We start from the raw sequence: 24,764 nt of genomic DNA, 5'->3' as shown, positions 1-24,764 counted from the left end.
CCCTGTCAGCCAGAGACAACCCAGCCGAGGAGGAGGCATCCCCAGGCCTGGTGGGTGTATAATCTCAAGTCCTTAAGAACAGCGCTGGGCCTGCTTGACATATACCCATTTCCTTAAAACATCACGCCCTTGAAAGCACATGGCTTTCTTTTCAGGAAAATGTGCAAATACATATATTGTTTTCTGCTGGAGTCATGACTCCCATTATTGTTTTAAGAGAAATTAGAAATCTCTGTCAGCTTCCAAACACAGGAGGCAGCAACAGCACAGGTGTCTTGACATTCTGCTCGCTAACAAGTGCACGGAACTCACTCTCAGAGTAAGAGCTCTGCCCCGGCGGGCAGAGGATGCGGGAAGCCCTACTGCTTCCCATCAGGCGGTACAGGTTGCCCTCGAGTTTTCCGAGGGAGGCTTCCACATACGGTATATTTACTGCTCGAAATGTGGCAGTTGGATTCCTGTGTGTTGTTTTAAAATGTTATATAAACAAATAATTCCAAACATATCTCTTCTTCGTGGATTTGTTTCTATTTTGCAAATTGTTTCAGGCATCAATAAACAGGATTACACAAATGTGGATACAACTGCAAAACCCAGTTAGTTTAGCAAGTGCTTCTCACGTATTCATTTACTCAACAATGCTACTTTCAAGTCACGACAACATTCCCCAGCTCTGCCTCATGACTAATACAGTGTTATCTAAGCCGCTTACTGTCTTACACCGGGGACCCCCGACCTCTCACACCCGGCAGCCAGGCAGGTTGATCCAGGACAGGCCTCCCACAGAAGGGCAGTTCTTCCCCAGCAAGTGGCCGGCCTGTGTCCCCAGCCGAATTTACAGCACGCGGCGGCTGCTCTCATTATAGGAAAGCAGCAGGCGAGAGGAGCGGCGCACAGGGACTGCTGCGAGGGGCAGTGGGAGCCCATGCCTGTGCTCTCCTGCTGTGGAGTGCGCAGAGCTCCTTGCCTGTAAAGCCATACTCTGCCAATGTGAAACTCAGAAACCAGACTGCCGAGATTCTCTCAGAGGACGGGGCAGGGAGACAGACCAGCACCTCCGTCTGAGCCTCTGCGTGATAGTGAGGGAATGGACTATTTCGCGTTGGGCAAGAGATTTCTGAGCACAGCCGCTATCATCACAGCAAACAGGGAAACAATAGCTGTTATTCACTCGATTCTCTTGAGCTAAAAAAGGCGAGTGATGACAACATATGCTCTGAGTGTGACCCATGCAGTTTAGCTTAAAGGCAAAATACATAAAAGTCAGCAGTGCACACAGAGTTTAAGCAGGAACATACGTGTGCACACACTTTCGTTCTCTGTCCATATGTTCCCTGCTGTAGGAACGACACCTTTCCCTCCAGGATCCGCACCCCCGTGGGAAGGGACACCGGCTGGGAGCAGGTGGCAAAGATCACTGCTGTGGTTTGCAAGTGGGGACGCTTAGTGCTGGACTCGAGATGCTGCCACGCTTGACCTGGGGAGCCAGGCCGGTTTGCTCTTTCTGAAATGTCAGCACAGACATACTTTCAGGTGACCACTTCCTTCCCACTGGCTATACACATTCCCGAGCAAGCTCTCTTCGTGCATCTCTTCGGCCTAGAGCTTAGGACACCAACAAGGGGGAGTCCCACCTGGGCATTGAGTTCCTGGATTACTTCTTTTTACTACTGGGGTAAAGTTGGGTGGCTTGGAACTGGCGCTGGCAGTACAGTCCAGGGTCCAGGTCCCTTGCCGGCCTGGAGCGGGTGTCTGTTCCCTGTGCAGCCCAGAACCACAGCAGTTTCATCAGGCTCTAGGCTTCCCTGTCAGTGGCACTGAGCCTGAGGTGGAGTGGGCACTGGGCTCCAAGGAGCACAGCCCACTTGCTGGTGTGTCACAGGTCAAAAACAAAGCCACATAAAATAAGAATTTCCCCACCCTCCCTCTGCTCCAAGCCAAAACACCAAGACTGAACAATGAAAACCCCCAAATAAAGAAACAAAAAGATGTACTTATCTAACAATAATGAGGGCAATATCTAACAGTTTTGGGTGTGACTTATGTACCAGGCGCTGTGCTGTGTACTTTACAAACTCACAAACAAGCCAAGGCTGAGAGTTCAGTTTTCACAAGTCACCTGGGGTGGTTCTGACCGGAAGGCCATCTTTAGAGCTGTGCTCCTGGCTGGCTTACACCACACACGGCAGTGCAGCTCATGTGGGTTACTGTGGCATAAGTGCAAGAGAAGGATGAGGCAGGAAATGAAAGTCTGTGAAAGTCACCCCTGTGCTCCTCTGCCTCATCTGGGCTCACCATGGTGCCTGGGAACCCCAAAGTGGAGAGATGACATCAGCCCTGACAGCCTCCCTGGGCAGTGGGGTCAGTGCTCCCCACAAGGACAGATCCAGGAAATGGCCCCCTGATTAAGGAGCAGACAAATGACTCACTCTCATGGGTTTCTAGTGACCACACTCAACCAGTGTTGAGTTTCCCTAGGCACGAGCCTGCAATCTGTGTGGGGGGACCCCAACAAGTCGATGAAGTAGATGTCGTCAGTCACCGTCAGGCCAGGGATGGTGGGGCCTGGGGACAGGCGGGCCGGGAAGGGTGGGAGGAAGGACCTGACAGTCACTTAGAATCGGTGCGAGCCAGAGAGAACTCCAGAGACAGCCAGCCACAATTCAGAGCCTGCCCTCAGTGGGGCAGGAGAAGGACCTGACTGGTCATGATGGACAGGTAGATCAAAATGACAGTGGGATTCTAATTCACAACCCACTAGGACAGCTGCCCCCCAACAGACAAATATGCAAGCAGATACTGGGCAGGAAGATGCATTGGCCAGGGTGAGGAGAAAGTAGGGCTCTGGTGCACCGAGGTGGGGACACGCAGTGGTGCAGCTGTGCAAACAGGGCCTGCGGGCTGTTGAGAAGCTACACTCAGAATCACCACGGGACCCCGAATCTCGTCTCCAGTCCCCATCTCACAGCTCCGTGCGGTGCCCACAGTGGTCTGGGCAGCAGTGGACAGAGGAGCAAATGGGGGGGCAATGGAATGCTTCATCCTTAGCCAAAGCAGAGCCCTGTGTCGGAACAGCGTCATGCTGATGGAAGGTAAGCGCAGAAGCACCAATGTTCATTCCTCAAGTCCCGTGGGGACCCAGACCGGCCAGACTCGAGGTATTGTGGGGTGAGGAGGAGGGGATGGAGGGCGGGGAGCTGTTGTGCAATGTCCAGAGCGCCACACGAAGAACCGCAGAGAGGGAGGGCTGCCTGCACAGCCCTGTGAGTGTACTCAGTGCCACCGAGTCGCACACTCACAAAAGGCTGAAATGGTAATGTTTAGTGTCTGTCTTGGGGCAATTGTTAAATCGTGTTTCCAAAGGCTGGGCAGCAGGTGGAAACGTGGAGACTGTGAGCTTGGGACAGGCCAGACCTCCACAGACACTTCACAGAAACCTGGCACCACCTTGCTGGTTGAGGCTGGGGCCCACTCTGGGCAAGAGCTGCTGTGTCCCCAAGTCAGTGGGACGGCCACCGCTGCCTCACAGGCCCAGGGCTCCCTGTCCGTGCTCTGAACCCCTTGAACTGGAGCAAATCTGGGCTGTGAGCCAGAGCGCTGTTCTGTTCAGCCCTGACCTGGCCTTGCATGGTTCCTGGGCCAGAGCCATGGCGTCTGTCCCACGTGGTGGGAGGACCGGCCCAGTCTCCTGCTCCCAGTGAGTGCACTAATGTGATCATCCAGGGTGGACATGCTATGAGTTTCTGGGGTGTAGACCCATCCCCTGTGGCATGACATTGGTGGGGATCCTCAGGGCCCCGCAACACTGCCAAGACGAAGGGTCAAGGAGCTGTGGTGCCACTGGGTCTCTGGTGTCAGGCCTGGAAATGATATGGATGGTGACATCTTTGTGTCTTTGTGTTGTTTAGAATTTTACAGCTTTGCTTTCACATCTGCTTTTCCACTGAGGCCCTGACCATAAACCTCTGAAAGACACGAGCCAGATACCTCGCTGGCCCAACTGCTGACCGTTCCGAGTGCCCTCCTCTTGTCAGGGCTGCTGTTGTTCCTGGTTTCTCTGCTGAGCTGAGATCATCCTGGGTTTTCCATGAGCTCTTGCTGAGTGACTCCAGGGAACTGCTTAAGGTCACACGGGGATGAGGTCAGGGCTGGGATTCCCTTTGGCTTTCCTCTCTGAGCCAACACCTGGGTAGAAACAGCAGTGTTCCTGCCAGTCGGATGATGGCTTGGTTTCCGTGTGGGCAGCAGGTGCCCAGCTTCATCCAGCGCAGGCAAGGACACGGTCCTCTGCGTGGTGCGGATGCTCCTCCGGCCTAGCTTTCCGGCCTCCAGCTCTGCTCCCCTTGCTCCCACATCAGGCCCTCACCTGCTGCCATTGCAGGCTTCCTGTTGCCCTCTGGCTGAGAGCCCCGTTCCCCTTGGCCTCACCGCTGCCTCCTGGTCTGTGTGTGTCGCTGGTCCCTCCCACCCCGTCTCAGGCCGCTCTGCTTCCCATGGGGCAGAGTGGCTGCGCGGCAGGGTGGGATCAGTTTACAGGTGCTGGCCAGATTCCAGAGGCTCGGGTGGAAGCCAATCGCCACAGAAAGTGTTTGTCATTTCAGATAAGGGTTGATGCCCAGCGTGGAAAGGTGGACAGGAACGAGAAGCAGCCCGTCCTTGCTGTTACTATCACAGTCAATGGCATCCTCAGAGCCCCCTTCCATATCCGGTTAGAAGTGATAATCAGTGTTTTCCCTGGAAGCCTCCACCCCGTCACCACATACCCAGGGAGAGAAAATGCAGGCCTACTGTCCCTTGTCCAAAGGGCTGGGGACCAGCAGGCTTCAAGTCTCCGGATTTTTTCATTTTTGGAATACAGGTATTTGCATATACATACAAGGTATCTTGTGGATGGGACCCAAGTCTAAACACGACTCATTTCTGTTTCTTATGCAATAGCTGGAAGGGAATTTTATACAATTTTTTTTTTTTTTTTTGGTACCGGGGATCGAACTCAAGACCTTGTGCTTGGAAGCAGGCGTCGGAACCACTGAGCTAAATACCCAGTCCCCACACAATATTTTTAATAATTTTGGGCTTAAAACAAAGTTTCACGGCATGGAATTGTGTTAGTCTTCAAAATTTTTGGAGTGTTTTGGATTTCTGGATTGGGAGTGCGAAATGTGCGAATGAAGGAGAAACCACTTGGGAGGAAAGGTGTCGTGGACGCAGGGGGACCCGGAGGTACTGCTGACAGACTCTTGAACTTCTGGCTTCAGAGGCTGAAGCTCCGCCCCATAGGGTGACGGGGGGTCCCCAGCAGGCCGGGGCCCCACTGCTCACCCCAAAGCTGTTTTCGGGGAACTGCGGTGCACATGCTCAAGATCCTGGGGAGCTCAGCAGTAGTACATGAATTTAACTCTGGTTAGTCTTGTATGCTTCTGACCTATTTAACCACAGAAATGTTATTTTCTTCAGGTAATTAAGAGTTAGTGTTGTGCAGAATTCATTTTCAGAAAACCTGGCTTAGTAGACACTATCTTCAGTCACCGAGAGGCCTTTAAAACATGTCTTTGTACCCAAACAAAAATGCCTTAAAAAGAACTGGAATCACACTGGAAACATTCTTCGAGGGCCGAGAGCCGAGGGAGAAGGATCACACCATCTCTGCCCCTCCCAGAGGCAGCTGAGCTACGCAGCACTCACTGTGCAAGGACAGATGTGGCTGCTGCTGATTTCGTCTCCAGAGGAGTATCCAGCTCTTGTGTCAGCAGTGGCACCAGAGGGAAGCCCAGGAGGAGTAATTCCCAGGGAAGATGAGCAGGTGAGCAGCCGCAGAGCGGGCCGGCAGCAGGCTGGACACCTGTGCATGAGCGGTAGGGACAAGGGCCACGACTGTGACCTGCAGGTGTTTCCAAGGTGGGACGACAGACTCCCCGGGCCTCCGCCGAGAAGCGGGCGTCCTTCGTGTTGGGAGCCGTCAGCCCGTTTCCCCTTTGATTCTCCCTCCTTCTCCCTGGGTGTGAGGACTGTGGTGCCACTCCAGCCTCACACTTGCTCGGGCTGCCCTGTTCTCCGCTGGGGCCCCCGGAGCATGGGACAGGCTGGTTGCAGAGCGGCTCTGGAAGGCATGGAGGGCTGTGCCTGACCTACGGTGTGGAGACTGCTGCTGCCCCACCCACAGGTGACGATGGAGGGTCCTTCAGTTTTCAACACCACAGACAAGGGAAGAGCAGAAGGCAATAGGTCAAATGCAGCACTGCCCACACCGTCGGGAGGGGAGGTGGGGCCACGTCAGCCCCCTGAACCCTGACCCCGGGCACATGGCAGAGCTCAAGTCCCCTGATGATGATAAAGAGGAACAGCAGGCTGTGCTCACACTGGAAAGGGACGTGATGGCAGTGACCCTGCAGCCCTCCCCAGATCCACTGCACCTGGTTATTCCAGCCCACACCATGCAGGAATGTGCACTGCGCTCCTGCTGTCCACAAGTCGCAGGAGCCACATGGCCCCTCTGAGCTCAGCTCTCCTTCAAAGGCTGCTCGCAGATGAGTCTGCAGGGAGAACCTCGGTGATCTCTGCCTGCTCCTCTCCAGCCCAGCCGGACAGCATTCAGGGACACAGGGGGCCCCTGTTGGGGCCAATTACAGGGGTTCATCTCCAGCTTCCGCTCAAAGGAAATACTGCGCAGCTGGCAATCACCTCGGAGTAGCATCACCAGGGGGAATTCCTTAAGCCTTTGTGTCTCAGGGTTATTTTTGTTGTCGATTTTTGTTTTGTTCTGAGCTTGGAAATAGGGATAAAACATCCCTACACTTAGGAGAGGCGGAGTGCTTTGTTTAAGGGTGCGAGGCAAGTGTGAGGTGAGGCACAGTGCTCCGCGAGGACTAATTTCCCCGTTTCTACATCCTACTTCACAGAGTCATAAAGCAAGGTGCAGAAGCAGAGAGCACAGGAACTCAGCAACCCTCAGGCATTAGAGGAGGGCTTCGCAGAGCACATCGTGGAAGGAAAAACATGTGCAGTCCTCATCTCTGGGGCCAAAGCCAAGGGTTTGGGGTTAACGCTCAGCTAACTAAAGGAAATGAAGCCCAGCACACCAGCCCCTCTCGGAAAAACAGCGGTGGTCAACACCCTTTCCAGAGGCTGACAAGGACCCAGGTACAAGGTCTGCAAACGCTGCGAAGTTCTGCAGAGTTAGCCCTGCCTAAGCACAGAGGGAGCGTCATCTTTAGAGAAGTGAGCGTTTAGGAGCTGAACTTTCAAGACGTGCGTTTCTTCATAGGATGCTTGCTGGGAAGAAATCTTTTCAACCTTCATTTGTTTCTGGTAATTGACTTAGAGACTTGAGAAGTCCAGGTGGGTGGAGCACAAACACTTAATATGTGGCCGCCACCCAGATGCCAGTCTGAAATGCAGCGCGATTCCCTAACACGTGGTCTCCCGTCCCGTGGCTGCTGTCTTCCTGTCCCTGAGCTGTGGCTCTGGCTGCCTTAGGAGGCATCGCATGATGTTTCCTTGGCTGTTCCGTGCTACCATGGGTTCTGTTCGTCCCCTTGATGTTCCCACTTCCTACTCGGGAGTTTCTCAGTGGCTTCAAGATCTTTGGCAGTGCTCTCTGGGAGTCCCCGGATCCGGTTTGGGTTTCTCTTATTAGCATCTTTCATGACAGTTGCTATGTGGAGCTAGTCGCCTGCTCCTTGTCTGTGTCTCCCATTAGCAGGCATTAACGCAATACCTATGCTATGACTGATGCATCCTGCAGCTATTGATAAGCAAGCGTCTATGATGTCCCAGGCACTTTTCTAGGTACAGCAGATGGGCCACTGAAGGAGACTGTCCCTGACCTCTGAAAGCTTGTTACTCGGGCTGGACAGGTGCTGATGTTGAAAATTAGACAGACAGTCCAGTGGTAGGAGACAGAGGAGTCAGCGAGTGTGTGTGTGTGTGTGTGTGTGTGCGTGTGTGTGTGTGTGTGATGAGCATGCTCAGTGAAAGCAGCAGTGGTTGGAAGGTGTTGGAGTGGAGACCTCCAGAACTGGAGAGACAGGAGATGGCTATGCAGAAGCAGCTTCCCAGTGGTGGAGCAGCGAGGCTCGGGTGTCAGCTGGGAAGGAGTGAGGTGCGAGATGAGCAGAGGACCGCCCCGCACAGCAGCCTCCTTACCTCCACTGTCTCTACTACTGCTCTTCCAGAGCGTAAAAGCTGCTAGGTGTGGTAGAACACTTTCCCGTGTCAGCCCTGCCCAAACCATACCTGATCTGGCCCAGTGGCAGCTGGCTCCCACACCTCATTCTGACCTGGCTGGACTCTACGGCGGGTCAGGGCCACGCACGGCTCTCATCAGAGTCATGTGCAGTTGGTGCTGGGTCCTGAGAGGCTTCCCATGGCAGTGCTGCTGCCTGGGCTGTGTGTGTGTGTGTGTGAGAGGCTTCCCAGGGCGGGGCTGCTGCCTGGGCTGTGTGTGTGTGTGTGTGTGTGTGTGTGTGTGTGTGTGTGTAGCTGTATGTGTGTGCTTGGTGCTCTGTGTGGACACGTGTGTTGTGTGGGGTGTGGATGTGCCCAGCCAGTGCAGTTGCACTGGACTTGCAGCTTCATGGGCTCTCGGCTGGACAGAAGCCCACTGGACTTGCATCTGTTGTCTGCACACAGGGAACAAATTATTGAATATCCATGTATCCCAGTAAGGGAGTCTGTAAAGTGGAGGGAATTAAACTTTGACACAGGTTTTTAGTGGGTGGTCCTGCTCCACATCCCGAGATGAGTGACCAGCATGGTGGCCTGGCTTGCTGAGGCTGTGACTCTCCTTGTTCCTTTCCCAGATCCATTGTGGCCATGGGCAGAGGGTCTGGTGTGCTATTTGGTGACCTTATTACCTTGAGAACCCAGGGTGGTAATGAAGCAGACGATGTCTTTCCTCTCTTTCATTTACATAGAATTTTGACATCTGCTCTGTGAATTTCAGTACAGTGTAAAAAGTGCAAACAGTCCCAAGAGCTCAGGAAGCATTACACTTGTCGTTCCACTTGGTTTCCACTGTGGTCTCCACGTGTTTAGCCTGTAGTGTTATGTGTCATGGTAGGGATACGTTTATTCGAATCATGACTCAGTTTACTCATTCACTTGCACAGTCTTCCAGGGGCCACTCTGGAGTATTTTAGGGGTTCTCTTTCTATTCGCAATGAACTCATTTTCCCATGGGCATTTTAGCTATTGTCATTTTTTATGATGAGCAGTGGCCATCAGTTTAGTAATCTATCTTATGAACTTCAACTGTTTTTTATTCGGTTCCTTTGGGTTTTGTGGGCTTTTAATTGGGTCACCCAGAAATAACAACACTTTACTCTTCTTTCAGTAATTATACTCTATATTTCATTTTTATTTCTTAGAAGGAAGACATGATTTGCTGCTTTTACTCTCGCAGAGGTCACAGTTTCTAGGTGGGGAAGGCAGGGCCAAAGAGGAGCAAGAAGGTGGGAGCAGGCGAGGAGACACTTCAGGAACGTGGCAGGGAGGAGGTGGTGCTTTTTTAGAGCAAGAAGATTTGAGAAAATCCTCAAAGTCTTCAGACCTGACCAGCAGTTGGCCTCTGACCAAGCGTCCATTGCATTTGTTTCCGACCCCTGGGGTTGGAGGCATCCTGGGCCCCCTTAGCTCATTGCTGACTTTAATGGAAGCGATTTTTGGTTTGCTGTTGAATGTGACATTGACCATTTCCCAGCTTTATTGCATATGGCCAGATAAGAAAGCCTATGTCATCTTCACTTTGAGAATTTATTGCTTTGTGTGTTCATATCCACAGAGTACATTTCTTAAATAACAGTTTTAGCAATGCTCCAAAAGAACATATTCTGTTGGTAGAAGTCAACATTATCTAGCAGTGTCAATATTATTGATTATATTTATTCAAATTCTTCATGTCATTATTTCTTGTCTAGCTGAACCATCAAATTTGGCTAAATTTGTGTTAACATCATACACACACAGAGATTGTGATCTTGTCAGTTCCTTCCTGCTTTCTAACAGTTTTGGTTTATATCATTTGATATCAGGTTAATTGATGCATGAAGGGATTAATTACTACAGTTCCTTCATCGTCCCGTTCTCCAATTTGTCAACATAAATAACATAAAATGAATATACTCTAATTGCTTTTGCCTTTAAGGACTACGTTGCCAGAAATTAATCTTATCTCTCTACTTTTCATTCTCTTTAATACTACTGTGCCCTTCCTTTTGTTTTTAAATGTGAATACTTTTAAATGTTTCTTGGAGGTAGCAGATATTTGGATTTAATTCTCTACTCCCATCAGAGAATGTTTGTCTCCAAATATAGAGATTTAAATCACCTGGGTTCATTGCCATGCAGATTGTTTTGTTAGCTTCAGTTACTGTGTTCTACTTGATTTATTTACTTTTGACTTCTTGGCTATTTCTCCTGCTTTGGGGGTTTGCATTATGGGATGCTGTGTATGTTTTTCACTTTCTCTGGAATAGGAAGGTGTATACCCTCTCTTCAACTTAATATTAAGCTTTCAAGTACCAGTCTTTGATTTATTTATGCTCAAAGTCAAGGATTAATAAAATTTCAGAATCTTCTATGTGGAAGAGACATTTAGTAAACTTTCAGTCCTCTCACTCAGTTTATAGATAACCCTTTATTTCTCATTGCCTTGGAGCAGCTGAGTGTTGCCATGGGCCTCTCCGTAATTCCGTCTCAGGGCACAGGAGACGTGGTCAGCCAATGGGCGTCTCCCTGTGCACCCCCTTCTCCCTTCAAATCCACAGGGCTCCTCCTGCTGTGTCTGATGTTTTCTTCCTGTCCAGTTGTTGGCTTCAGAAACACCTGTGCAGTCCTGGTGCTGAATCTTTCGGTTCTGGTTGGGGCCGTTCATTCTCTGTCTGAGGGGATTGTCATGCTCCTCTCTGGCCTGTGTTTGGGAGCCATGTTTCTGGACCAGTTTCCTAGTGCTCCTTCCTAGCTTTGGTGGTCCTAGCCCCACCTGCACATCAGAAGTTTGTCTTGACCATCTCATTTGCACAGTTCTATCCAGCTTTTATTTCATCTTCTCTTGTTTCTTCTCATGGTTTCTATTGTTGCTTTAGAGGATAAAATGTTCACTCTTTCTTCTTATGGGCTTCTAGACTTGATGATTTTTCAGATATTGTCTTCTGAGTCCCCTTCACTCTTCCTGCAGCATTGAGTGCTCTGTAGTTTGTAAGATGTTTTCATTTATCCACTTTTAAACAGGAGAGAATTGCTCCACCCCTGTGCCTGCCTGCAACTGGGGCTTGGGGGCTTCCACAGTGCACCTCTGGCTGGCTCTGGTGGAGTCCTCTCCCCAAATGTGTGTCCTGGCATGGTTCCCCAGAAAGGCGAGAGGCGCTTTTTGCTGGCCTGAGAAGGAGCTTTTCCTACCACAGGGCTTTGCCTACCCCAGAGCAGAGGGAATCCTGAGACTCAGTTCCCAGCGTTCACAACTCAGGGCCCTCTGGCTCCTACTTGGCCTTGTGCCTTACTGGCTGACCCCTCCCCTGCATGCTGCATAGTTGCCCTCTGGTTGCCACATGGCAACGAGGGAAGAGACGCTGCTGACCAGAGAAGGCACACACCTGAGTGTTAGTATTTCTGAGTCAACAAGAAGCAGCCTGGAAGCGACAAATCTTCCTATCTGTTGCCATGAGCATGTGGGCCTCTGGTGTTACTTGGTCAAATGTTTCAAGGTCACAGCCATGTGGTTAGTGGCACCTCCTACAGAGTCATCAGGGAGTCCGTCCTTGGTATGCGTGGTTGGTACTTTTGAGAAGTCTTGTTTTCCTCTGTGTCCTGAGGATGGGTGGTGAGAAGTCAGAGGGACTTTCGATTGACTTGGTCCCTGGAGGAGCTAAGTATTACACTTTGCAGAAAGTCTTCAGGGTCAGGCTATACCCTTTGCCTGGATCCCAGTGCACTGTGAGGGTACTGCTCTTCCTGTGGAAAATGTTGACAGTGCGAGTAATGACTAACACAGATCTTAAACAGTGACACTAATATAACAACACATTAAATTGTGCAGCATATCCTGGAGATTTAGAGTGTGAGTTTTAGACCATAGTACAAATCCCAGAGCACTAGGAAGATGTGTGAGCCAACCTTGGGTAAGTCACTTAACAACTTAGCTTCTGAGTTTTAAAATGGGAACCCTTCATAGGACCATGGTGGGTGCCCAGCAATGGAAGGTGAGTAGCCAGTAGAGGGCCTGGCGCATGAGTGTGCTCAAATACCTGTGATCTTCTACTCTCACTTTTAAAATACTGAAAACACTCCCATGGTTTCTCAGTGCTGTTTTTGTCTCCTGCTGCTGCCTATGGCAGTAAATCAAAGGAGTTAGCTGTGTGGCTCCACTTCCTGAGGGTACCGAGGTCCTTCCTGGAGACCCCAGGAAATACTGGACAATGATTGTTGAGCCGAAGTGGACACTGACATCCCAGGAACTGAAGATGCGCTCACACTCAGTGTGAGTTCAAGCTATGCAATCATTCACCCAACCCTTTCTTACTGAGCAGCTATTTAGGAAAATGGGTTTTTTGTCTTGAGGAGGGACCACACTGGCCTTGGGTGAAGTTTTATCACATCCACAGTACGGGATGAAGTGATAGTTAATCGGGTCTTTTTTGGCAAATTCTGTTTCTGAGAAGCTGGCTTGCCACACGACCCTGTGTTGCCCAAGGCATAGTGACAAGCAGATGGGTCTCATGCTTCAGGAAAGCGATTTCTTTGCTTTCAAACCCAAATATACCATCTTGAAGGAATAAGTCTGTTGGATATTCTTTAACCACCCCATAATATCTATGTCCTGAAATGCAGTAGTTAACTGAATAATGATGGTGATGAGAAAGACCATGAAAATAATCGCAACCTTAATGATGACAGACTCTTACTAAGAATACGGCATATGCCAGGGCCAGACTCACTCTCAGTGGCTCCGGCACATAACTGAACCCTCGCAATACCCAGGAGGCAGGTCTGCCATGGGTCCCACTTTAACCACAAGCAGATTGAGCAATGTCCCAGAGATCAAACCGCAGAAACATTGTGGAGGAGAGATTCCACACATTAACCCCCATGAGAGATCAGAGGAGAACCGAGGACTGACTGGCCTCGTCGGCGAGCACCAAGGAGAAGGCTGCACTCATGGGTGACTGCATATCGCAGGTGCCAGGAAAAAGCTCCGACAGCTGAGGCTAAGTTGTTCCAATGGACATGGGAGAGCAGAGGACTCTTGTGTTACTTTGATCGCTCGTGTCCACTTTTGGGTGAGTACCGGTGAGCGAGCAGACAGCAGGGCTCCTCTAGAGCAAGAACCCCCGGCTGCCGCACACTGACTGACTACGTATCGCTTTGCCACTCGTCCTGTTCACCCCCGTCAGACACAACACAGCAGCAGGTCTAGGTCTCTCAGCAAGGCCGGCGGGTGGGTCGGCTACAGGTGTAGGGCTCAGCGTAGCTGAGGGGCCAGCGCATATGCTGGTCGGCCCAGCGTAGGGCTCGGGCCAGGCCGGGCTACACACACCCTCACTCTGACTTCTCACTCCCTTCCAGTTACACATCTTCGCCTGTCAGCCACCTGGTGGCTCTCCGTGCCGATCCACGCATTCCCCTCTGATGTCTATCGTGAAGAGAAGATGGAAGAAAAGGCAGGAGGACTTTGCTCGAATCTGTCTACTCAGAGGCTGTTTTAGGGTTGCCAGCAGTAGCTTCCCCCTTCATGTTCTGCCCCATAATTTCCAAAGAGGGTTTTATTCCAAGTCATTCGATCTTTAAAATAGCCCTCTGAACCATGTGGGGAGAGGGGCAAATATTTAGAAGATGGTGAAGTTGATAAGCAGAAAGGTCAGGGGTCATTTTAAAGGCCACGCGGATTTTTGGAGACAGAGTCTAGACTGTTTATAATGTTGCTACTACTAAAAAACACTTACTAAATGTTTACCATGGGCCATGCACTGTGCTGTTCACATCAACCCACGGACTCATTTAACCCTCAGCAGTTGTAGCTTGAAATCTGACCATGATCTATTCCTAGTACACGACAGTCACGTCTCAAACCTAGGCTCTTAATTTCAGTCTCTATTTTCTATTTTACTACTGAGAAATGAATTTTCCTTAAAGACATATAAGGGCCGGGGATTTAGCTCAGTGGTTCAGGGGCCTGCCTCGCAAGCGCAAGGACCCGAGTTCGATCCCTGGTACCAAAAAAAAAAGACATTTAAGGGGGATTTTCACTGCTTTTAATTTCCTTTTGGTGTATGGAAAGTATTATGATAATGACAGTATAAGCACATGTCAATATTCACTATGGGAAACAGTCTACTGTCCATGTGCTCATTGGATTGATCAACATTGACTTTTACCTAGCATGTGCCAGTCACCATCCTGGGTTTGAGAAAACACAGAAGAGGAAACACTGTCTTTCATGGAGCTGGCTGTATTTGGGGACAAAGAGGACGTTATAATCACAGCTTTATGCACATAAAGAGTGCCCTACTTGTTTATCCCCGAGTGAACACCAGGCGTTCCAAGAGTCCACAACAGAGACGCAAATTCTCTGATACGGTCTGGGTCTGAGAAAGCCGTGCTTGTCTGGAAAATGTTAACTACAAAGACAGTGAGGTTGCCTAGGGAAGGGAGAGGAGTGTGTGTCGGAGCTGAGACGTGAGAGTTTCGTGGAGCAGACAGGGAGGTTGACCGGCTGTCATATGTTCTGTGAGAGAAATGGACAGGACAGGCTGGGAGAGGCAGAACCAGGCAGATCTGGCTAAGGATTTTGCTGTGTGTCTAGGAGGAGGGAGAATCCACGGAAATGGCGGTGACTTGTGTCTGAGAAGAGTCTCTCGTCTTCCCTGTGGAGAATAACTGCAGGGACAAAGCCAGATGCCACAAGGGTGAGGAAGTGACTGAGGTAATGTGGGCTAGGCAAGATGGCAGCTTGGATGGAGCGAGTAGATGACTCAGGGATGACTTAGGAGATAGGGTTGACAGGGTTTATTTGAATTGGATACACGGAGTAAGCAAGAGTACTGTGTCACAATGTCTTCCAGGTTGCTGGGCTGTGCAACATGCATTGTTTCAATACACTCCGATGATTGTATTGCCAGTCTGAAGGAGCAGAAATGGATTCAGAGTGGCACACATCCGTTCCACATGGTGCGTGGTGTTCTCCCTCCCCGAGTGGTGAGTTATCAGATATGTTAGAACCCTCACCTAACCTCAGGACAGAACCAGGATTCACCGGGTCTGCTTGAATCGGAAGCCTCCAGTCTTGTCTATTTCTTTGCTGGGGAAAGGAAGATCTGGACAGGCTAGAGCCTGGGGGAAGGTGAGTCTTAGAATAGCAGTCGAGTGCAGCTGCAGGAAAGAAGGGGTCACCTGCGACTGGGGGCATGCACAGCCCCAGCGAGCCCTCCTGCCACGCCTGCCTGCACTGTGAGGCTGCCATTCTTGTGAGGTCCAGGACAAGAGCACTGGTGTCTGTGAAAGTGTGGCTTTGCTCAGTACCATTTTTATAAGCAAAACCCACATATATAAAAGCAGAGAGAAAAAATATAAAAATCTCAACTCACTCCGGGAGGAGGGGAGAAAGCCATGTACCATGAGTAACCATCACAGCCATTTCCAGAAGGGTCACCAGAGACCCACTCTGGGCCTGGCCCCGGTGACCCAAGTCCAGAGGCTTAGCCCTAGGGCTGTGGTCTTCTTCGTGCAACAGGTGGGACTGTGGGCCAGGCAGTGGTCAGAATGAGCCAGTGCCAGGTCCTGGCTTCAGGACAGTGCCTGAGTGACAAGCACAGCTTCTGAGTTTCTCAAACATCCCTCAGTGTCTCTGTTATGGGACTCAGTGTCCTCATTGCTGCCCTGGGGAAAACTACTGGGATGTCACAGGAGGAGGAGGAGGAGGAAGAGCTCTGCTGTGTGTAGAGCACCGTCTGGGCCCAGGAGCGGTGCAGAGCAAGCGGTGGGCACCTAACAGTCACAGGTCTCTGCGCTCATGGCCCAGCTTCGGGCTGGTGTTCTGGGGAAGCAGAGGCGGGGACCCACGCTTCTGCAGCCTCTCCTCCATGCATGTTTGCTGCACTTTGCCCAGATGTCTACCATGGGCATGGCCCAGAGACATGTTCAGTGTAACTCTGGATCAGGAGTTTCCACCACGGTTCAGGGTGCTGGGACACTACCAGTAAAGAGCGGTAGAGCTCAGAGAGGACTCCAGCACCCTGAGCCTGCAGGAGGGTGGGGTTTGCGGACCACGTGCCCCAGCCTGGGTGCTGGGAGGAGCCCTTCATCTGGAAATCACTGCTACCAGACTCCAGGGACGCCACAGCTGCCCTGGGGATCTGAGGCCGAGTGGCGGAGCTTGGGGTGGCTCTGCAGCTGGTGCCACCGGGCTTTCTTTTCTGCACCCCAGACCCACCCTCTGGTACTGGGCAGCCCCTGGGCCAGTGCCCTTCCTGGCATAGCCCCCTTTACTACCTGAGGAGCTTGCACGCATCTCTTCTCCAGCCCACCACAGCCCACCAGGCGGAGCGGATCCCAGGTGAAGGTTCAGTCTCTAGCAGTTTCTGCCCTTCATGTTGCTGCACCCCTTCCCCAGGGGTGTTGAACCCTGGGAGTCTTGCTTTTTGTGGAATGAAACACTTTGACACACTCTGAGTCTCATTCTATCTCTGATCTACGCAAATGCCGAGCAGCTGTATGCCCCAGGGAGCAGACGCATTCTGTTGCTAGTGTGTGCCAGTCCCTGTTGTTTATTGAGTGGCAAACAGGCATGGTTTCCACCACTCCCACTGTACTTGTTAGAGATCAGTGGTGGCAAACCTATGGCATGCGTGCCGGAGCCGGCTGTGTATGGTCGAAAGCTTTCAAAGGTTTGCCATCACTGTTACAGAGCCTTACTGATCTCTCAGCTCCAGCGGTTCTTGCACTTGTGAGCATCTGTATTGAGCTTTGTTGTTTCCTGACTTTTCAATTAAGAAACTATAGCAGCCCTGTTTATAGTTATCCTTCCCCAAAATTCTTTGCATTTTTCTTATGTATTTTTAACTAACAATACTGTTGCAACTAGGACCTTGGCATTGGGCAATGGATTATAAGTGTCCAAAGGCTCTCTACGATTTAGTAGGATTAGTCCAGACCATAACACTTGTTAACAGGTTATTTCACTTACAAAAATGAACACTGAGGTTACTGCTTTCTTAAAATACAGTAAGACGCAACAAAACAACACACGATGATTTCAATTGATTCTTAAGTGAACAGATGAAATCAATCATTGGCCAACATTGTTTATCTTTTCAACATTTGGAGGGGTTTTATGAAACCCAGCTGTGAAGGCATTGCCTCTGCCAGACTACAGAGGCTCCTATCTGGAGGAGGGGTCTGGGCAGTACTGGGGACTGCCCTGGGAGCTGAAGTGAACCACCCCTTGGACAGGTATTGTTGCACAGGGCAGGTCAGTCTGCCCACACACCCCGGCTCTGAAGAGGGCCAGGCTGCTCAGGCTCCCCCCACCTCTGGCCTGGTCATGGCTTCTGATTACTGCCCACTAAACACAGCCAGCAGGGCTGTAGTGTGTGTGCATCAGGATCAGAAAAAGAATTTGGATTATAAAGAATAAAACATCCACCCAAATTGTGGTACCATTAAAGAGCTCTGGCCAAGACTCACTGTTTATAGTTAGCAGTTGCCTGGAAAATAGATGTTTACTTGTAAGTATATTAAGATCTTTGCCATCAGGCAATAGATATCCTGCATTGTGTTTCTTCTTACAGAAAGCTTTGCATTGAAATAAGCCCATAATTAGCCATTCCCTTGGCAAGGAAAAACGTTGAACACCAGTGCTATCCCATGTTAGCGTTTCAGAGATAGAACCAAACCCAGGAAACTTTCTTTGGAAAGATGGCCTTGAAAAAGTGGTATACTTCATTTAAAACTGTAAGCAAAACATTTGCTAAATGACAATTAAATGCCCCTAATATTCAGCAAGAACCCGGGCACACCAGGTTTCCCTGGACCACATGTGTCCTGCTAAAAAGGTGTGTTTAGCAGGCTGGGTGCAGTCTTGCAGGTACCCTCAAGCCATCAAGAATTTCCTGGCTGGAGATGGCACAGAAATGAGTGTAACTCCTTTGGAATATAGGCTCGGTGTCCCAACACTAGCATCCTGCTCCTGCTCTGGACACTACAAGATTCTCTGCCTCCATTGTCTTAGCAAACAGATCTGTCCCCACAAAATGCCATCCTGTGGATGGATAGCCCTCAACATGTAAAGTTCCCCATAGTATTGCACTCTGGTCACTGATCTGTTCAACACTAATAAGGCCTGTGATGTAGCAAGTGGATCCCGTGGTCTGGTACCATCCTTAGCACGTGCCTATTCTTGGGCGATTGGTGACCTTTCTTAAGTCTCTGTTCTCTCACATGTAAAGTAGATTTGTGATAAGGATTCCATGAAGCAAACCGTGCCCAGACTCCAGCAGCTGGATGTGAGTCAGTGCTTCTCAGGTGGGTAGCAGGCTCAGGTGGGTGCCAAGGAGAACTTAGTGCCTGCAGAGCTAGCCTGACGGCAGTAGTCAGAGCTGATTCCCCACCTCGGGCCTCAGTAGGCTCGATCTACACAGGGTGGATGGGTGGCAGCAGGGATGGCTGCGGACCTGCCCTTAGCCTTTCCCTCTCAGCGTTTCTACTCTATGTGTCATCAGATCACGCTTTTCTCTCCTCTCCACACCCGCTGAGAACACTCGGAGCTGAAGAGGGACAGACAGGTGGGATGAATAGGTGGGCGCAGGGGAGTCTCTCTCAGACTGGTGTCTAGAACATAGCTCTGCACACACCCATCCAGAGCAGAGATTGGCTCTTACTCTGTTTTTACTTTAAACGACATGAGGGCATGGGATGGACCCTTATTCTGCTGTCCTGGTTCTGTCTCATGGCCAGCCAAGCACCCTTTCCTGACACTCGCTTGCTTAGAACATCCAGAACCCTTCTCGGTGGTGTGAAGGCCTCTCAGGGAGGCTCTGGGCTGCCAGATGAACCCCTGGCTCTGCCCCCATGACACCCACGTGTGCCACTCAGAGCAGAGCTGAGGCGAGGTGAGCAGCATAAGGGCTGCAGAGATCTAGTATGCGCCTTGCTTTCCCCTTGTAGTATGCCATTGTTTGCTTGGGGTTGCAGAACTGCTTTAGCAAAGTTTTCAAATACTCTAGGATTATAGTTGTGAAATAAACTTTCATGCCCATAGTGTGAGCCCCTTTGGTTCAAAACTATTCCATGTATAGCAACCAGCTGCTGGTTCTTTCCCACACAGTCACAAGGGGACATATGGACTTACAGCCAGGCAGGCACTCGAGTGTGCACACACACACACCACACACATGGGCCCCGTATAGTCAAACACCCAGCAGGAGTAATGCACGTGAAAACCACCCTGTTGCGTGTGTGATCCAGAGTGAGTTACTAAGCACTGATAGGTGAAGGAAGTGCAACCAGACAGTTTAATCCCTCAATTTCCTGTCTTCTAATCAGCCCCTGGTTCTTTTGGTTTTAAATTAGAAACATTCCTGACAATATTTGGGACAGGTGAAGGAAAATCAACTAGAAAATAAGTAAGGACAAAGCATTTATTTCACTGTCTAAAGTTCACAGGAGAAATATGAGCATAACAACAGGAAATCAAGATTTTAAAGAAGATAGGGGAAGTGCATGGGCAGCCTGAGCAGCCAATCACATTTCCAAATGAATACACTGGGACCATAATTAGATTTAAAGAAAAATTGAGCCTAGTTTAATATATTTGTGTCTCCCTGAGAATAGTAAATAGTATCTTAAAGACATTGTAAGGGCTAACCTAAAAGAAAAAAGGATAATGCTTTGAGGAGAAAAAAATCCTTCCCTCCTAATTCAGATTTTGTTCATAATCAGTTACTGCAAATACACTGGGAAAATAATATTTGGAATGTCGAGAAACTGTTGAAATTAATACATATTCTTAAAAACCAAAATAATAACACATTCTTACAATGGTGGGTAACATTTTTAAATTGTGCATTTAAAAATACTGAGATGGTAGGCCACTGCACTCTGCAAAATACAAAATAAAAACTGTTCAAATGTATAAAATGTGTGATATACAGATATGTTTACCAAGGACTCTTAAAAATATACAGGTGCTGAAAATATGATACACCTCATTATTTCCTGAATCTCTTCCTTTTGAGATTTTCATTTATAGCCACAGAGGTAATTTCCAAGTTATTTTCATCATTATCATGAAAGAGCTCATGCAGATTTCTAGACAAATCTTCATTAGGCAACGTCTTCAGAGGAACAGAGAAAGCAGTCATTAGCAAACCTCACTGAGAATTATTTTAAAAATTGACACGGTAAATACAACTTAAGATATGAATCCAAGCAAAAAACAACAAAAGGTTTCCATGAAATATGAGTTCTTAATTTTGTGTCCGCAGTGGTTAAGGTTGCCAATCATGCAGAAAGTAGGGTGGAGATTTTTAGAAATTGTTGACTACAGCAAGACTGTGTTTATAGAATTTTGCTAATTTTTATACATGTACTTTTAAAAAGACACTTATGCCACAAGGCATAGCATATCCTGCTTGCCCCAGTATATTCCTGTTGTCCGAAGTTTGAGCTGTAGAAACTCAGATTAAATGACACATATTTATTGATTGAAAACTTGTACATCAGTTTCTAAAGAGAATACTTAGGAACCATCATTCAGAGCTAGCAGGAGTTTAAATTGAGTGGCCAAAGAAAGACAAGTACGCTCCGGGATTCACACAGAGCCTGCCCATCACCAGTATCACTAAGTCCTCACGGAGAGGAGTGTTTCTTCTGGCTCCCTTTTTTAACCTGTGGCAAGAATGGAGAGAATTCTCCTGGACAGAATTATATCTCAGAGCACCCAGGTGCTTGCGTTTCATTCGGAGCACAGGGCGTTTTCGTGAGGGTTTTCTTTTGGGAGGTTTCAACTATAGATGTCGCGACACGGCCAGATGAAGCTGATATGTAATATCCACTTCTTCATTTGTGTGATTAAAGCAGTGGAGAAGTGGTTCAGATATCAAAGATCCCTCATAAGTGGCAGCGCCAGAGGTAATTACTGCTCAAATGTGCATGCTCGGACCCTGGCCGCTTGTTAACTTTTCAATTGTTTACAACTCTGCAGGCTTGAATAAAAGTCTTCGCGTGAGTGTGGGATACTCAGAGTCATTCCTTGCTCTGCTGTGACATAAAACGCATTTATCATTTCTTACAGTGCATGTTTCCCAAGACAGCATTCGCTTCAACTATAGCAGCAAAACCGTGACAGAGCAGAGGTGGCTCTGCTCAGCATCTTAAGTTACAAAAGAACTGTTTCTTAAACACAAAGGCCGTCTAAGACACAGCTAAAGTTTATGCACAAAGTGAACTAAACACTAATCTAGTCAACAACTTCCATACAGTCGTGAGAAAGTGCGCTTCAGCCTCTACTGTAAGCCGGAGGGAGTTGTGAGGGTGGGGAGGGGAAGAGAGCGAAGAGAGGTTTTATCCCCAGTCCTTTATTAACCGGTTTCTTTCATCCTAGCGAGTCTTTATTATTTTGGAAACTAAGAATAATCCTTGCTCTTTTCTACCTCACCTAAGATTGTGCAGTAGACAGTGACTTCTGCAACCTGGTCCAACACATGCCTCAAAACTAAAACAAGAAACTCATTTGCCGTACAAATCGTTTACGACTCACTGAGAAGCAAAGTTGCAGAGACCGGCGCTGGCAACTGAGGGCATTTGCTGTGTGCTTTGTGTGGGGTGTGCCGCAGAGCCCGCGCAGCCGGCGATGATGGTGAGGCGATTTTAAAGCTTTATTCGCCTTTGCTGGGAGACTCAGAGCTGCGCTGCCCTTTGATGAAAGACTCATATCAGCAAGGGGGAAGTTTAATTTTTCCTCAGTTGGGAAACTGTTTGGAGTAGTGAGATGGGGCAGAGGGGGCGGGAGGGAGGCTTCTCCAGCAAAGCGATCTGAGAGGAGTTGTGAGGTCTGTATAATTTTAATTAGTCTCCCTCTCACCAAGTCCCCCTCAGCTTCCCACCCATCACAGGACATTAACACTGCATCATTTGTAACTGAGAGATCTAAAATGCTGTGGGGTATGGTCACCTCCAAGGAAACAAACAAACAAAAAATAGGTTTATTCCCTGTGGTAACTTCAACAACTTCAGAGAGCCCTCTGATTTCTCACCCCCTTTCAGAGCAAAGATCTAGAAGCACTGAAATTGAGAGAAACTTCCCTGTCGTTTGCAGCTGAACAGCAGCGCGTGAGCTTTCAGCATTATTTATTTTTAGTCAACTGCATTGCTAAATGTTTCCACCACTTTTATATGTTATCTTCCCGGCGGTAAAACATCTGTAAAATAATTTTAAATGAAAAGCAACTTCGAAGTAAAGTTTACACAAAAAGAAACTACAGTTTTCCAAGTTTAAAAAAGAAGCATTTGGTGGTCTTTGCAAGAAATAAAGATGACACAATTTTCCACAAAAGTAACAGTCTATAAAATCTACGTACTCTGAGATAGGAGGAAGCGGAACGCTTTCCTCAGAATGACAACAGCATGCGGTTTTTTAAAGCTTACAAGTTAGTCTAGAAAATAATAGCCAGCCCAATCCACACATTCAATTCTACTGTTTAACCAGCTGCAGGGCAAAGCAATAACCAGCAACTGCACACAAGTAAACCTCATTCCTGCTGGCAGAAACTCTAATGGGAAAATGAGTGCCCTGAATAGAAGTTCAGGGTCGAAATGGATAGTCTACTGCCAGTCTCCTGAGCCAAAAGCCACACGTAACGTTGTCCGGAAATCACCGGTGGAGCTCCTGACGTCCAGCTAAGAAATCACAGGTCAAAAGGCACACGTACACACATACCCAAAGCACTTTGGCTCAAGTCCTGGGAACGGACGCTGCACCCAGGAAGAGGCCGAAGGGCATCCCACGGCAGCTCACTTCCAACAGCCTCTGCGTCCTCCGAATTCTCAAAAGTTCGCAACGCCTGCGCCCAGGTCCGCGCGGGGGAGAGGGCTGCAGATCACACAGCGGCGCGGCACGTCCTGCTTTGCAGCCCCACTCAGCGGCTCCCCTTCAGCACCCCTCTCCTCTTAAACTGATATCTATGTGAAACGAGCCGAAGTTCACGGTCCAGTTAGGAGCGGATAATGCATTCATTGTCCTGCCAGCAACTTTTTTCACTCCCGGGAAGAACTCACGCTTGCCGCAAGAATAATAATTACGGAAAACTAGAAACGCACTGCTAACGAATTAATCCCTAACGGACACTACCCTAACGAGGGCAGTGGTGCTGCGAGGACCGGCCGCTCGCGGACAATGAGCCATTGTGCGCCGCCCGCCGGCCCCACCTCTCGGAGGCCGGAGCAGAGGTGGTCTGGCCTGGCTGACCGGGACATGTGAGTTAACTCGTTCCGCGGCCGCGTGGTGGACGGCGTCCGGCCTGACCTGCGCCCGGAGCCACGCAGGGCGGGTGTGGGGTTTTGCCCCTCGGAGCCGGAGCTCCCGAGACGGGACCTGCTCCGACGCACACCGACCCGAGTTCGCGCGACTCCGGCCCGCCGGCAGACGGCACGGGGACCCGCGCTCCCACAGGTGACAGCCCACGGGGCAGGCCGAGGCCGCTCAGGGCAGCCCCACATGGACCTCAGCAAACACCGGGGCCAGGAAACCACGGGGAGCAGAGTGAGGGGCGAGAGGCTGCAGAGGGCAAAGCCCGAGGGCAGGCGGCGTCTCTTCGGCGCTCCGGCTCCGCCCGGCCGGAGCACCCATCCGCCTTGGCACTTCTGGTACTGTTAAAAAAATTAAACACGGAGAAGCAAACTGGAAACCCTGTCCCCTCGCAGCCCGGGCCGGCGCTGCTGGAACGACAGTCGCAGAGTGCAGCGGGGGGAGGCAGGAGAAGCCGTGTGACTGCCTCACTGAAGAGTGTGAAAAATCAAATGCAAGTTTGATGAATGTGAGGTCTGGGACATTTTGTCAAAGAGGGAGGGAAAGTAGAAAAGAAAAAAAAGGCAGTCCTGGCTGCCAACTCACCATCCACCAAGTTCTGGCCGAGATGTCGTAGCAGAGCTGCCATTTGATGGAGCCGTCGGAAGCTTTCCCTGCCATTACGCTGTCAGCAGGCTTCCTGTGATGCTAGCTCACGGGAGATAAGACACCTAATTGAGAAAACATTTGCGGTGGCATGTGGGGCAACATGTAGTCCGGTCCACACCATATGGAATCATGGGTAAAGCATCTCCCTGACAATGAACCAATCTCCAGACCCCCGGAGCAAGGTGAAGGGGATGTAGGCTGCTGCTGGGACTGTCTCTCTCCACACGCGCGAGCCCTCTGCGCACATCAAAGGGAGGAGGTTAGAATTAGGGCTTCATCACTCAGATGAGTTTGGTCTGCAAGGTTTTTCCTCTCCTCCCAACAGCGACCCCCCCTTGAAGGAGAATAAAGAGATTTAATAGGACAAAGGCAGGTAGTGGACGGCTGAGGGAGATCGCCACAGGCTATTAGCCTAAAATTTCTGCTTGACAGATGGAACTGCTTAGAGACTATCATGCAATGTTTTGGGCTTTTCTCCCCCAGCCCCCTCACTTTAAGTCTGATTCAGTATCTGTTTTTCACAGCCACTTTTCTCAAGAACGTGAGCTGCGCATTTAAAAAAATGTTTAGTTCAGTTTTTCAGTTTTGCTGTCTTACACAT

General features: G+C 49.7%; 1 protein-coding gene across 4 annotated transcripts in view; it reads right to left on the bottom strand.

Annotated features, from left to right (window-relative positions):
* The window catches only part of Nfia (nuclear factor I A), a 430,814-nt gene extending 406,609 nt beyond the window's left edge, over window positions 1-24,205 (bottom strand). For all 4 annotated transcript variants that reach the window (XM_010605025.2, XM_010605027.2, XM_010605026.2 and 1 more), the window contains exon 1: window positions 24,101-24,205. In XM_010605025.2, coding sequence (XP_010603327.1) covers window positions 24,101-24,175 — 75 coding nt within the window. In that variant the 5' untranslated portion in view covers window positions 24,176-24,205. The remainder of the gene's footprint in view (window positions 1-24,100) is intronic.
* Between the last annotated feature and the right edge of the window lie 559 nt (window positions 24,206-24,764).

This window comes from Fukomys damarensis, unplaced genomic scaffold (assembly GCF_012274545.1).
Source record: "Fukomys damarensis isolate Sample0158 unplaced genomic scaffold, DMR_v1.0_HiC HiC_scaffold_33, whole genome shotgun sequence".
NCBI lineage: Eukaryota > Metazoa > Chordata > Mammalia > Rodentia > Bathyergidae > Fukomys > Fukomys damarensis.
This window is presented reverse-complemented; position numbering and strand designations above follow the sequence as displayed.